Source organism: Triturus cristatus, chromosome 6, assembly GCF_964204655.1.
Source record: "Triturus cristatus chromosome 6, aTriCri1.1, whole genome shotgun sequence".
In the NCBI taxonomy this organism is placed as follows: domain Eukaryota; kingdom Metazoa; phylum Chordata; class Amphibia; order Caudata; family Salamandridae; genus Triturus; species Triturus cristatus.
Window position 1 is genome coordinate 786,198,124 of NC_140589.1, and position 16,012 is coordinate 786,214,135.

The 16,012-nt window shown below is 43.2% G+C and overlaps 1 protein-coding gene across 6 annotated transcripts in view; it reads left to right on the forward strand.

Moving 5' to 3' along the window:
* The window catches only part of AK9 (adenylate kinase 9), a 1,219,082-nt gene that overhangs the window by 720,675 nt on the left and 482,395 nt on the right, over positions 1 to 16,012 (forward strand). For all 6 annotated transcript variants that reach the window (XM_085611347.1, XM_085611348.1, XM_085611351.1 and 3 more), the window contains one exon: positions 9,947 to 10,213. In XM_085611347.1, coding sequence (XP_085467473.1) covers positions 9,947 to 10,213 — 267 coding nt within the window. The remainder of the gene's footprint in view (positions 1 to 9,946; positions 10,214 to 16,012) is intronic.

Genomic DNA, 16,012 nt, shown 5'->3' on the forward strand with positions numbered 1-16,012 from the left:
GAGTATTATGAGCGTCTACAAACATGCTGGTCTATCTTATTGTTAATAAGGGGAAGACTGATCTCCCCAAAAACAATAAGACCACCACATCTTGTACACCTCATTTCAACCCTCCCAAATCGAGGGTTGATGTCCACAGGAAAAGAAGAAGGTGATGCTCCCACATCAGAGGAAGGGCTCAGCTGAGCTGCCGATGATGTACTCGGCTGAGCATCTGAGGCTGGGCTCTGGTGACTTACTGAAGGGTTTTCTTCAGCATGTCGAGCAAAGGTCCTTGGGTGTCTGTCCTGGAGGTGTCTCTTCATAGAGTGATTTCCAAAGGAGTATTTCCTCCTTGGATTTCCTCTTGATAAAACACGACCACAAAGTTTGCAAGTGACCAATGGAGCATTCACCTTTTTCTCCCCCTCTGGAAAAGTGAAATACTCCCATACAAAAGAAGTCTTTTGTTTCCTCCTTCTCTGGATCATGGTGGTGCTGCTGGCCTCACTCTCAGAAGAGGTCTGCTGTTCTGCCATTGTATCCCAATGTCAATCCAGCTCCTGCTCCTAGAGAATCACAAGCAGAAATGAGGGGAATGGGTGTGGTGTGGGAAGAATCTGGAACTGAAAGTAGTTTCAACCAATGAAAAGTGTTCTTTCAAGCAGTAATGAGGGGAATGGGTGTGGTGTGGGAAGTTTCTGGAAGTGAAAGTAATTTCAACCAATAAAAAGTGTTCTTTGTAAGTCACATGACCTGCCGTGCGCGCACGTAACGCTTACGGTGCGCTTACGTCACACTCGCGCATGCGCATTACACGCCCCTGCGTAACCGCGACGTTGCTTCCGGGTGTACGCGTACGTCACGCACGTATTGCGTATCGCGCATGCGCATTACTCGCCCCTGCGTACCCGCGACGTTGCTTCCGGGTGTACGCGTACGTCACTCACGTACGCGCACCGTACTTATGACGTACGAAGCGCGTACCGTCAGCTTACCGTACGCGCACGGAAAAAAATGCATAAATAAAAAAAAAAAACCTTTCCATAATGCAGGATATAGTACATATATTATTTTATACAAAGGGTTACAAAAAATGACAAAAAAAAATTTGCATTTAAAAAACCGTACAAATTCACTGAAAAAAACATGGGTATCACACACGTTATAGTTAGAAATTAGCATTTTAAAAACCTTGCAAATTCACTGAAAAAACCATGGGTTTCACACATGTTATAGTTAGGGATTAGCATTTAAAAAACCTTGCAAATTCACTGAAAAAACCATAGGTTTCACACACGTTATAGTTAGGAATTAGCATTTAAAAAACCTTAGAAATTCAATGAAAAAACCAAAGGTTTCACACATGTTATAGTTAGCTGGACATTTCACTCGTAAAAAACCAATGAAATTTCCCCGTTATAGTTAGTTCAGCTAACTATAACTCGCGCGCCCGCAATGCACTACTGATGACGTCGCATATTACATCACTCATGACATGGTCACTGACATCACTCATGACATCACTGATGACATCTCAAATGACATCACTGATGACATCACTGATGACATCATCCTTGTGAAATAGTAGCAGACCTCTTCTTCCCCTAATATAACCTTTAATACACACATTTAAAAAAATGAAACTAAAATGTTCGAAATAATGAACATATCAATATCAGTTACAACAACCTATTCAGTAATTCTAAGAACCACATACACATCCACTCATTCACCAACAGTCCTATACAGTCACTCATACATGTAGTCACTCATCATATGTATTCATACACCTGTACATCCTGTTACACAACGCCACTCATCCATAGAGTTACTCACACACAAAGTCACTCATGCTAATAAAGAATCAAACATCCATTTACTTGCATATACAGTTATACACACACCACCACACCTACTTCTACAGAAACTTACACATACTTAGTCTTTTAAACAATCACTTATAGAAACACATACTTATTCATACAGGAACTCTTTCAATCTCTTACTCTCACATATACTCAGTTATATACACCAAAAGACACATATAACAGTTAAAAACATATGTAGTTACTCATGGAGACACTATTGAGACAGTCTTTCACTCACTAACACACCTTTACACATACTCATCCACCCATATAGTCATGCACACATGCTGTCTTCAACACATACAGTGAGTCACTCATTCATGCACCTATGCACTACGTAATACCCCCCACCGAACCATGCAGACACTCAGACTGATACTCAAAAAACCAACTAATAACCTATATTGACTCCCATGTAGCTACTCACCAACCCATGCAGCCACTTATACACAAAGTGAGAGACTGATACAGATATTTACATATTTAAACATTACTCACTAAGCCATGTATTCACTATGATACATTTTAACAATCAGTTACACAATACATTTTTCAAAAAAAATCATCCATTTAGACACTTATATACCCATTTAATCTTCCATCGAGCTTGAGATATACTTATATAAAACCTATTTAATTTTCAGAAAAACACACATTCACTGGATGATGTCATCAGTGATGTCATGAGTGATGTCATTTGAGATGTCATCAGTGATGTCATGAGTGATGTCAGTGACCATGTCATGAGTGATGTAATATGTGACATCATCAGTAGTGCATTGCGGGCGCGCGAGTTATAGTTAGCTGAACTAACTATAACGGGGAAATTTCATTGGTTTTTTACGAGTGAAATGTCCAGCTAACTATAACATGTGTGAAACTTTGGTTTTTTCATTGAATTTCTAAGGTTTTTTAAATGCTAATTCCTAACTATAACGTGTGTGAAACCTATGGTTTTTTTCAGTGAATATATATATATATATATATATATATATATATATATATATTGATTTCCACAAAGCTCCCGGCCCCCAAGGGTAGCATGTGTCCGGGTGTGGACCCCGGTAATATCAACAGCAAAGTTTTCCCAATATCCAAGGAAAGAAGGCACGTGCACTCCCAGCAGGTAAGTTGCAGATATTAATTTGAGCACTGAATCCTGTGCCCGTTAGGATGTTTTAATGCTGCCTTGCAAATAAAGGTACAAATACACGCCGCATGTGGTGTCCTCAATGTTGGGTGCATCTCGATTGGAATATGTGGCGGCCTGCCCTGGTCGCGGGGACAACCACCTGCGGACGAGCAGGTCCCGAGCTGGCATGAATGCAGCCAAGATGGCACAACGTGCGAATTTGCGAGGTGGGAAAAGGCTGGACAAACAACCCCCAGGTACACAGGACCACTACGGCTTTTAATTAAATGAAGGAGAATAAGTGGTAGTATCCACTAAGGCTGACATTGAATATTGAAAACTACAGATACCACAATGCACGAAGCAGACACGCCCATGGGGCGGGACTTACAAATATCGCCGGTGCGAGTCACTCTCTGCCGCTACACTCCAGTTGCCATTCCTGAGAGTAAGGGCGAAAGGACGCCCGAAACTCGTCGGATTATAAAGGCATTTTGAACACTGAATCCTGTGCCTGTAAGGATGTTTTAATGCTGCCTTGCAAAGAAAGGTACAAACACACGCCGCATGTGGTGTCCTCAATGTTGGGTGCAACTAGATTGGAATATATATATACATATATATGTTCTCTACGATAAGCATGGGGCCGCACTCAGGATGTCAAAAGAAAGGATTTCTGGTTCTGGGCACCAGACAAAATATTGTCGCAGTGAGGACTGTGGGCTCTTATCGCTTTTATGGAAAGGCCTTGCCCGACCTTTGAGTTATTTACCGCTGTGCTGACCTTGGGATTTCTTCTCATCATGTATACCAAAAACGGACTTTTAAGAGCAAGGTGACATCTTTCATATTAGCAGCACTATGCTGGAATGTGTCATTTAAAGACATGGTATTTGCCTGGTCATCCTGTTTTCTGGCAACAGAACCTCTTGGGTATAATTGGTGTGTGGCACAGACGGTTTTGTATATTTTTCTTTCAGCTGATTTCAGTAGTGAAAATGTTATATTTTAACCTTATATTGTCGTTTTGGCTGTCAGGCTGCACGTATTCAAGGCACATCAGTGTCACGTTGCAAGGAAACTCGAGTCCGTGAAAAGTCATTAGCAATTTGCATTTATAAAAATGTTAAAGATTAACTGGTGTTTGGCAGCAGCAACGCCAGTCCTCACTAAAAATCAATTGGTGATGCCTAAAGCAGTGTTATAAATTTGCTGCCTCACATTTATGTGAAATTGATTATGCAATGTGTTTGGGTAATTACCATGTCTTTACATGCCGTAATGCTATTTGTATTCATGTGCCCCATTTAAAATCCTGCCAAAAGCGTACTGTTTCCTTTATGTTGACTGATCAGGGAAATTTTAAAAGCACCTCCCTACAAGACAGCTGAAACGCGTCTCTGATGGTTCTTTTAACTTGCAGGGTCAAGGAAGGTACACTTCAACACAGGAGTGGATTTTGTGTCTATATATATATATATATATATATACACACATACATATATATACACATATATGTGTATATATATATATAATATATATATAATATATATATATATATATATATATATTCACTGAAAAATCCATAGGTTTCAGACATGTTATAGTTAGGAATTAGCATTTAAAAAATCCTTAGAAATTTCAGGTGTGTTATAGTAAGCTGGACATTTCACTCGTACAAAACCATTGAAATTCCTCGGTTATAGTTAGTTCTACTAACTATAACTTGCGCGCCCGCAATCCACTGCTGATGACGTCACATATTACATCTACTGGATGATGTCATCAGTGATGTCATCAGTGATGTCATTTGAGATGTCATCAGTGATGTCACTGACCATGTCATGAATGATGTAATATGTGACATCATCAGCAGTGAATTGCGGGCGCGCTAGTTATAGTTAGTAGAACTAACTATAACGGAGGAATTTCAATGGTTCTGTACGAGTGAATTGTCCAGCTAACTATAACACCCCTGAAACCTATGGTTTTTTCTGTGAATTTCTAAGGTTTTTTAAATGCTAATTCCTAACTATAACATGTCTGAAACCTATGGTTTTTTCAGTGAATTTCAAAGGTTTTTTAAATGCTAATTCCTAACTATAACATGTCTGAAACCTATGGTTTTTTCAGTGAATTTCAAAGATTTCTTAAATGACAATTGTTAAATGTAATAATAGTTATATTTATTTTTTTGATACTGATTTTCTACATTTTTGTTTACTATTTATATTTACATATTTTATTTTTTAAATTACATTATATATTTTAAATATTGAAACTCTGTTTTTTTTGTTTTATATATTTTTTTAATATATTTATATTATTTTCTTTATTCAAATTTTTTTGGGGAGTCGCGCACCCAAAGCATATCTTTCTCGATCGCTGCGCGGAACCTAGCCGCCATTTTAGGATTGTTGTGTAGGATCCGCGTAGGATGTGCGATGGGTGCGTATTTTTGTGTGCGATCGCTATGCGACCGGTACGCGTCTCCAGGCGCATACGCGACAGATACGTATTACTTTACGCGACGCATGCGCGCTTGTGCGTGATGTCATATACGTGTTCGGCGCGTTAGGAGTTGCGCACCCAGCGTGTGCACACCAGGGGGCCGCGCTGAGCGTCACGCTGGGTGTGCAACTTCTAATTTGCCCGTAAAAAAAAAATTAGCACCTATCACTAATTTCTATTCTCCCCAGGGACCCCATCCACTGGGGCCTATATACAACGTTGGGGACCGTGGGGGGAGCCCCAATGCCCCCATGGTCCCAGCCGGCTCCCTGCGTCCTTCGGGAGCCGGCATTGCTTTTCCACACGGGGAGCTGCTAACATGCAGCTTCCCGAGTGGAAAAGCAATATGGTTTGCATTTTGAAAGAGAGAGCAGATTTCCCTACTCTCTTTCAAAATCCAAACCAAATTTGCTATGACAGGGCGGGAGCAAACAGCAGTGTCCCGGGGTGGGCACCCCGAGACACTGCAGGAACCGGCCCTGGGGGGTGGCGGTCCCCAGGGCCATCGACGGCTCCAGGAGGGGGGCCCCCCTCCCACAATATAAAAAGCCCTTGAGCACCCCCTGTCCCATTTTTTTTAAAGCCTCGGGGGTAGCGGTCCCCAGGGCTGGGGGGCGCCTTTGAGCCCCCCACCCATTTATTTTGTTGCCCAGGGGGGTGGCAGTCCCCAGGGCTGGGGGGCCCCTCTGGGCCCCCATCAAATTTAATATTTTTGCCCCCGGGATTTGATCCCCCCGGGGGCTAATTTTTAAAGAAGTGCGGGAGCCCACGCTTCGTTTTTTTTTTTTTTTTTTACGGCAGGATCCGCACACCCCTGGTGCATTTTGCCGTTTTGTTCCACACAAAAAAAAAAAAATTGGGACCCCCTAAGCAGGTCTAGAGTGTCAGGGTATTTCTACCCTGCCCCCTTTATACGTTTTGCGCACTTGATCCTCTGATTTCTTGAGCCTCGCTTCTGCCAAGGCACAAAATGGCTGCCAACACTTCCTGGTTTGGAGTGTTGACAGCCAGTTGACAGCCAATTAGCATGCAGCTCGTGATCGGGAGGGTGCACGCTGGGTGCGCGCTGGGTGCGCATAGAGTGCGCGGATCCTCCGAGGCCATAGATATATATGTGATTTTACTTTTGATTTTTTCAGCAACTACTGAATGGATTTACACCATTTAACCAAAAGGCACAAGTGTGCACCAAGGGCTACCTCTTTGCCAAATTTGGTGTAATTCCGTTCAGCAGTTCGGGTTGTAGCTGCGAATAAAGGTTCCTATGGAAAATTGCAGGCGGAAAACACGTTTTGGGACCTCTCTTTTTTCTCTGCCACCGCTTCACGAATCACCCCAATTAGGAGCGGACCGGAGCGCCCCACCAGTTTTTGAAAATTTCGCGAAGATTCGTCAACCGGCGCTAAAGTTATTCCAAATAGAATGTTGCAGATTTCCTATGGATAATAGGTCCTAACTATAACTACCTACTGGCGACCGCCAGTAGATATATATATATATATATTTATATATATACTATGTGTTTCTTTTTCATTTAACCTACACGATTAGATCTGGTAAGACAAGCTGCTTAACACTCCTTCTGGATAAGCCTGAAGGCTGCTCTCCACAGCTACCACTTGGATAGCTTTCTAAGGTTGTCTAAGACCGCTAAAATCAACATAAGGTTTGTCTGGATTAGTGCAAGGTGCTTCACTTACATAGGTGTGCACCATATACTAAGCCTACAGTAACCATGCAAAAAGTGGTACTTTCCTACAACATCTCCATCCGAAGGTGGTGCAAGGTCTCTTTCAGCAGTTGGGAGAACCTTGGTTAGATCTGTTCGCCACCAATAAGAACACGCAATGTCAGTCGTTCGGCATGCTGACTGCTCTAGCTCTGGACTCTTTTTGTCTCAAGTGGAGCTCATGCCTACTATACACCTTTCTGCAGATACCACTCCTGTCCAGATTTTGCAAGGAGATCAGGAGTGACCGGGCCCAAGTGATCCTTGTGGCTCCGGACTTTGCGCAGAGAGTCTGAAATCCTGAGCTTTTAAGCATGGCTATTGGTCCTCCGATTGAGCTGCCCCTTTGGGAGGTTCTTTTGTTGTAGCAGCAGGAGAGGGTTCTCCACCGGAACCTATCAACACTCAGTCTTCTTGCGTGGAGATTGAGCAGCGACAGTTCACAGCTTTCGACCTTCCTCCCGAAGTCTGTGACGTTATCTTGGCAGCCAGGCGTTTCTCCACCAAGACAGTTTACGTCTGCGATTGGGAGAAATTTGAGGCATGGTGTACAGAAAGACAAGTTGATCCCCTTTCTGCTCCCATTCCTAAAGTTCCACCGTTCATCCTGTCCTTTCTCCAACAGGGCTCTGCTCTGGCTACTCTGAAGGCCTATCTCTCTGGCATTTCAGCTTTTCTGTGGTTGCCTGATCAGCCATCCCTCGTCAAATCCCCTATTGTAAATAGGTTTCTGAAAGGTTTACAATATTTCTTTCCACCTTCTCCCTTTATTGTGCCCCAGTGGGACCTCAATCTTGTCTTCTCTTTCCGTATGTATACTCCCTTTGAGTCTCTGCACAATTGGCCGCTCAGGCTCCTTACCATCAAGACGGCTGTCCTCGTGGTAATAACATCTGCCCAGAGGGTCAGTGATCTTTAGGCCTCGTCATGCATTCCTCCGTATCTTAAAATCTACCCAGACAAACTGGTGCTTTATACAAGAGCTTCCTTTCCTCCAAAACTGGTCACTCCATTTCACATAGCCAATCCAACATTCTGCCCACTTTTTATACTCTGCCTCATCCCTCCAAAGAAGAGGAGCGACTTCACCATCTGGACCCAGAAGAGCGTTGTCGTTCTACCTTGATCACACACCGGGATGACGACCAATTCTTTGTGGGTATGTCAGAGCTAAGAAGGGTCAAGGCATACAGAAAAGGACCATCTCACAATGTATTTTACTCTGTATCAAATTCTGCTATGCATTGGCTAAAAAGCAACCCCATGAGGGCTTGTGTGCTCATTCCACCAGAGCTAAAGCTGCACCAACTGTTTTAACTCGCGGAGTTCCAGTCCTGGACATCTGCCAGGTGGCAACTTGGGCTTCCCTGCAGACTTTTACCAAACACTACTGCCTGGACAGTCAGGTTCATAGGGATGGGCACTTTGCCCAATCAGTCCTGCAGGACTTTCTCATGTGAAATTGGTCCACAGACCCACCTTCGGGGAGGTATTGCTTGGGTATCTATTCCAAGGTAAGGAATCTGCAGCTAGTAGTCTCAATCAGATGAACAAGTTACTTATCTTTGGTAATCCCTTATATGGTAGAAAGACTATCTAGCCTGATATTCCTTACTGACCCACACATCCTCCCTGTTCTGCAAACGGATTTCTAGGGACAGTGCTTTCTCCTTCCAGGGCCCTAGTTTTACACACCAGTGGTCAGTGTACTTTGTGGCTCCACTCTTCTGGCGTGGAAAGTCACAAGAGGTAGCTGACACCAGTGCACCTGAGTGGATCTTATATAGGCACCACATTGACTCAAACGACGCCATGCGAAGCCGAACGATGCGCCACCTACTGGCGTGCAGGGGTACTGCTCTAAAAAAAATCTGGTTCCAGTCTGACACCTGGGGATAGTTCAAGGTAAGGAATCTGCGTGCGGCCAGATACAGTCTCTACCAGATAAGGCGTTACCGAAGATAAGTAACTTGTTCTTTAGAATTTCTCATTTATTCATATCTTCAAAATAGGAATGTATAGGATAAGAAAAGAAAGTATTATGGAAGAACAGGCATTTATGAAATAGAGCTAAAACCTTGCCCTCCTCCATATGCCTGGCTGGACGTACATATGCATTTCACCTCTGTGGTCATGGCTGTACATCCAAAATGTCTGAATACACACTCTGCTCCCATCATTTATTTGAGAGGAAAGGTGCCGAGATTGCTCCCATTCCACAGTTGTTAGAGCAATTAATGAGTAATGATTACAGCTGTCATATGTCAGAGTAATCAATCCATCAGATTTATTTTATAGGACTTTGTTCCTTTGGGAATACTTTGTGTGGTTGCATCAAAACATCAACAACTATGTTTTCCAAACGTTTTCATTATCTGCAGAAAGGGATTATTTGGAATGCTTCCTTTATCGAAGGAAATTATTATCCTGATATCCTTTCCTTCTTTTCCTGTGCACCAATTACTTAATACTCTTGAAAGCACCTGCTTCAGAGAGCCTCACCTGTTCTCTTTATCTATCCTGTTATGTAAATAAATTGATTTTGAGGCAGTTTCAACTTCTTGTTTTCCCCAGGGCAGATTCAAACAGGCAACATAACAATTTAGCACAGTGTGTTTGACTTATATATTTCTTGCTATGGGCTAGCCTTAATCATTGTGGTGGCATGAGTATTTTGAACACATTTATTTAAAATGTTCTTGTGGTCTCTTTCTTGTCTTGCAGCCTCCTCCATTAAGAGTCTTTTTAGTAGGTACTCATGGAGCAGGAAAAAGTACCAGTGCTCGCTGGCTTGCAGATAAATTGGGAATTTTTCATATTCAGTTTCAAGAACGTCTACAAGAAATCATGTTAACGAAATTGGAAAAAAAGATTGGACCTGAATTTGAAGAAGAGCCTCTTGATGATCCAAATGATATACCAGCTTTGTTGGCATTAGAAGAGGGTGACACCACTCCTAAGTCAGAAGCTGAAGAGGAAAAGATTGGAGAGGTAATATATATTTATAACTACGTGAACACTGTAACACACTTTAGAATGCTGCAATGTTGAGCGCTCCACCGAGGACAGTGGGGTGTCAGCAGTGTGTAAGCTGGAATAGATCCACTGCCATAAACATTTCCATGCCCCAATCCATAGCCTTGGTCTCTTCTTCTCCTCATTATGTGGTTTTGTGCAGGGGATTGAGAGAGTCAAAGACCCTGGGTGAGGTAAAAGAGCTGAGACTTCCTTCACGTTCCGGTTGCTTGCTCTGTACCTAATATACAGATGCAGCGATAGCCAAAGCCGACGAAGGGAGCATATCATTTTAAAGATGAAATTTGAAAATCTGTCTCCAGTTTCTCGTAAAATAAAGGAAAGAAAGAGGGCACCCACAAATACAATGAGGATGTCTATGTGAATATATTGATTAAGGTTGACTACTAAATCCCCAGTTACAAGTTGGATGGGGCATTATCGCCCGGTGGGATACCACTCTTTCTGTTTGTAAGTGGCTTGGTGTTTTCACATGTGGACTTCCCTGGTATAGGAACACCAGGCCTGATTATTCCAGTTCTAAAATGCCACGAGGTTTGGACTCCAAGCACTGTCTGGCCATTGCCCGGCTCTCTCTTAAGGCCAGGGGGGAGCACAAAACACTCCATTTTGCCTTATATCAGCCTTCCCTGCCCCTTCTTCCCGCCTCAACCACTGGCCTCCCACCCTTCACTTTGCATAGGCTCCACACTCCAATTTAACACCTGCTCTGAGCAGGTGGTAAATAGCAGTCTCAATTCTAACATAATTTGTAATTCTGCGTGAAGTTTTAACTGGAAAACCAGGTATGCATGATCAATCCCCATTAACCTATAATAGTCAGATTTAGGAGAGATACAAGAAACTTTATTTCTAGTACAGAATATCCCCCTCATCTAAATTTGGCTATCTTGTAATCGGAGCCTACGTCTCCCCTTAGTTGCAACCTTGGATCACCCTTGCAGTTCTGAAAACAATAACCCACTTGCTTACCTTTGCAGCTAGGGAAATGATTGAACAACTGAACTGCTGTGAGCATGAAAGCATTCCCTCTCCATCCTTATCTCTGCCGACGATGTCTCAAAATCCCCCACTTTCTAAAGCCTTTATCTTGTTCCTCCATACAGTCCAGCCACTTTTCCAGCTCTATGCGGCTTCTTCATTCTTCACTTTACATAGCTACCATGATGGCAAGTGGCCTTCATTATTTATTGTGTTTTTATAAGTGCATTCAAGTTACGTCAAATCAGAGATCGTGCCTTCTGTACATTTCGTTGCACCATTCACATCAATACATTTCTTACCAGTATAGCACATCATTCTACCTTCTCACAATTATTTTCCCCATCCTTCACTCCAGCACTACCTACTCAGACTCAATCCTCCCTCTGACTTTCCCACTTAGCCAACAAATTTGTCCCTATTCTTCACTTTGACAAACCTTGCCTCATACCAAAATATCAACTCTCATACACCCCAGCAGGGCATAACAAGGGTGCCAGGAGTCCAATAGCAAATTGGGTAAATGGACCTATTGACCACGGAATGGGTAGTAAAGTGAAGTACGAATCAGGTTGAGTGGGCACCTTAGTGCCCTTAGTGGCCTGGCCCTAGTTCCACCGCACCTTGTGCACCAGTACTAGCCACACCCCTGCACTTTCACATCAATCACACCCCTTCACCTGGCTGCAACTCCCTGACATCTCTCCCCCTTTCTTCATAACTAATTCAGCCACCCTCATGCTTACAAAGCTGTTCACTAACCCAGCCTCGCCCTCCTTCCTTGACTACCCAGTTTTGATTTTCCTCTTTTCAGAAACCCTGTAAGATTAATTTATAAATGACTCTTCCAACCCCTCTCCATCGTTCTCATGTATCTCTACATGTTGTGCAATTAAGTATTCACAGAATACACTTAATCAAGGTAGCTGTAGCACTTTTGTGAATATGTAAGCAGTGCCAATTGCAACCACCAGTCGTCCTCTTTCTTGACCTCTCTGCTCCCTTGGATGTGATCGACCCCAGTATACTTTTGCTAGCAATGGATTAGACATCGCTCGCTTTGTACTTTCCTGACACTCTACTACATTGCTTTGCATTCCTTGGAATCCTAGTGCTCATCAATGACATTGACACCACAGTGCAATTTAGCATTTCCCAAGACTCTCACATTGGCACCCTTTCCCTCTGACTTCACTTGTTCTCTGTAGCATCATCTCCTCATTTGACTTTTTATAACACGTCTTTTCTGGCTGCCTCTCTCCAGGTGTGTTTGACTGAGGGATGCACTGCCAAATCTCATCCATTCCAAGACACAGATTCTTAATATACAACCATTCACTATACTAAAGCTTTCCAGTAACTCATCTCTTCCTTGTAAACTACAATTATGCCCTCCACTTTTCTCTCAATAGCAACAATAGGTGGATCTCTCCCTTCAGCCACAGGACTGCCACTCCCTTCGTTAACCTAATGCTGAACCTCCACAGAATATGCTACTTTTTACCTTTCTCTGTTCCTTGATTCATGCCTTAGTCATCAGTAAGCAATCCTACAGTAACATCTTCCTACTTGACCTGTCCCATCCAGAAGCCCCAACCACTTGACAGGTTTCCCAACTCTTTCACTCAAACCTGCTTAGCTTCTCCCACCCACTCCTACTACAAATACCTGTCAGGTTAGAATTTCAGTTCTGTGTGCAAGTTGGTTGAACTAGTAGTCAAAACTCAATGTGACATTTTCTGAACCTAACACAGATCCTAGCATAATCCATCTCAAGAGGCGGCCTCTTAAGAGACAAAGCTGACAAATCCGGTCCTCAGTTCCCGCATAGCCCCTCTTAGAAAATATTATTTTAAATAACATAAAAGATGACTTACATCTTTAGACAGATACTTATATGTGTAACAATGCCCTCACTTCACAACTAGCGCTTGGACGCCTCTGGGCAGCAACCGCGCTATATAAATTTACTTTTCATTTCATTTCATTTCAACTGCACCCCTCTAGTACGTAGGTGGTAGCAAGTGGCTTAATATGTGCATGGCGAGCTTTCATTTCAGAAATATAAACCCTCACCCTGCTTGCCAAAATCTAGGAGAATAATCTGTTCAGACTCACATTTCTGTAAAAGCTCTGCAGATGGAAATCATTCCCGTGTTTGAGGGTTTGCTTAAATGAATACCGTAGTCCCCTTTATGAACCATGGGGAGGAGCAGTTTCAGGACTTCTCTGTATTCCCATCTGCAACATTTCCTTTTGTATGGGCAAATGTAGTGCAACAACTGTCCGCCTATCTGTCAGTATATCTAGTATTCCAAAGAGACCTGAGAAAGTTACACATTTGCAATCTTTCAAATATAGAATGGTCATGTTAATACCCATTAACTTCCGGTTTCCAATTAGAATACAATGTTTCTATGCTAAATTATTTAGTCAGTCAGATAGTAGTAGACAGAGAAGAAGATACAGAAGAGGTTGTTGAATTAGAGTTAAGACCATGTCTGTAAAGGACTGGATGCTGAGAAGGTCAAGTGAGTCTCCTTCTTGACTGTCTGTGGAAAGGATGACTCTGTCCAGTTGTCATTGTGTCACCCCGCACAGAAGAGTGTATGTGAAAGGCGTCAAGTGTCTCTTCAAGAGAGTCCCATTTGGGGGAGAATTACTTAAGGCAAAAAATTCTCCTTGGAAACCTTGTGGCTCCTGAATAAAGATGATTTTAAAACTGAAGTTGTTAACAAGGCTTCAAACTCCCCCTGCCAAGCAAGAATATCCGGATGATTAATCCAGTTCAAGTTCAACAGTTAGAAGCAAAAGTAAGAGCCAGAAATAGTAGCAAGAGAGTGAAGAACTCAATGAAAATTTGGAAATGGATGGATTGTGGCGCATCCATCTTTGGAAATGCCTCCTTTACTATCATTTGAACAGCAGCTGAGATCACACAAACACCACTCCACCTAGAATTGTAAAACACAGATAGCATTCTACTGCCCGACAGTGCAAGATGCGCTCCGTCTTCTCCTAAACCTGTGTGACCCAGAGTAAGCGCTGGGGACACCTCATGGCCCATAAATGGACTGTATTGGCTTGTTCTGTCGCCCTGTACATTTTAATGTCATTGCACTCTTAAATGTGTAATACTCTCCTAATGCAGTCCGCAGGTTCAGAGAAAGACTCACCATCTCCTACTGTACATGTTATTGATGCACAAAAAGAAAGGTTTATTCACCTAATGTACCGGTCTCCGTTCTCCACCTGAAAAGAGCATGAATGCTATTCTGCATGGCTCATAGCTCACAAATGCATGTAAGAGTGAGAAAATCAGTTCCTCATTGCTACTTTTGTTGTTGTTGATTATTGAATGGTTTTTGTTGGTAGACATGGAAAAGTGTGTTCATTCACAACAATAGGTACTAGTTAGCACTGGCTGCTGCAGAGTGCTAAGGTAGGTAGAGCCTACGATGTTTACTTCCATTTTGCCTTGGCAGTGGCGTAACGATAATTGAGGGGGCCCCCCTGCAAGGTACGTGGAGGGGCCCCCTCCGGACTCTATCAGGAGCTCCCCGGCCGAAGTGCAGTGCTGAGGGAGCCCCCTGGAGCTTGGGGGCCCCCCCGCACTGCGGGGGATGCGGGGGCCTGTGTTACGCCCCTGTGCCTTGGCTGGCATGGCTCTTAGCATTATTGTACTACTATATGGGTTGCATGCTTCTTGGGATCTTGCTATAACACAGTTTGCTTGTCCAAAGCATAGGCCAGTAGAGCTAGACTCAGGGCCTGATATAGATCTCGGCAGACTGGTTACTGCGTCCCAACGGTGACCAATATCGCATCGGGCAAAATGTAAATCCCATTATGTACTACGGGGTTTATAGTTCGGCAGATGGGGTATTCGTCAAGGTTGTGATGGAGTAACCCGTCCACCGAGATCTAAATCGGGACCTCAGTCACATATGAGGTGCAACTCTGACAAGGTATTACGGATGGAGCAGATTTAGTTATATGGCAGACATATGTAAAAGAAGCCAGTAAGTGTTGTACAATGTCAATCACATACCCAACAGACTTCTGAAAACACTGAAGGCCTGGAACAGTGTTGATTCTGTGTCAGACACACCTATATTAGTTCAGTAGGGAATGGACATAGGTAGTCACATAACAAGTGTGCCTCTGAAAGTCAGTAGGGGTGCTATAGAGTCTATCACATATCAGACTTGCCTCTGAAAAGTCGGCTGGACAGGGGAAAAGTCAGTTGAATGTCATACATGCATGTGAAATGCAGGTGGAGAAGAAGCAGTGTAACTCACATTTCAAGTGGTCCTCTTATAAGCTGTAGAGGGGCAAGCGAAATAAGACACATTTCAGACAAACTGGTGAAAGATCACAGGGCCTGTGATTGTTACTCTTGTGCAAAAACACATCTGAAATGCTAATGGAAGAAATGGGTAAAAGGCTGGGGCAGGTTCAGCTGCATGCCATGTGCACCATTCTGTTTGTTCTTAGTATTCTCAGCATCTGGCCTAGCACAGCCTGTCCCTGCCTCCTCACTCATGTTTGCAATCGGGTATCTTGGATAATTCTAGGTTTTTCCTCATAGAATGGACCTACCCTGTACCCCCATAGTTAGCTGGAGATGCGATCCTATCCTTCTCCGACACCGGTCCCATTCTAACACGGCAGCCTACCAACCGGTCCACTCTTCTTTGAACTCTTGGAACAACGTTTCTACCTCATTTTTGTAATCATCCCATGGTTCTTGGTACCCAGCTCCTAATGGAC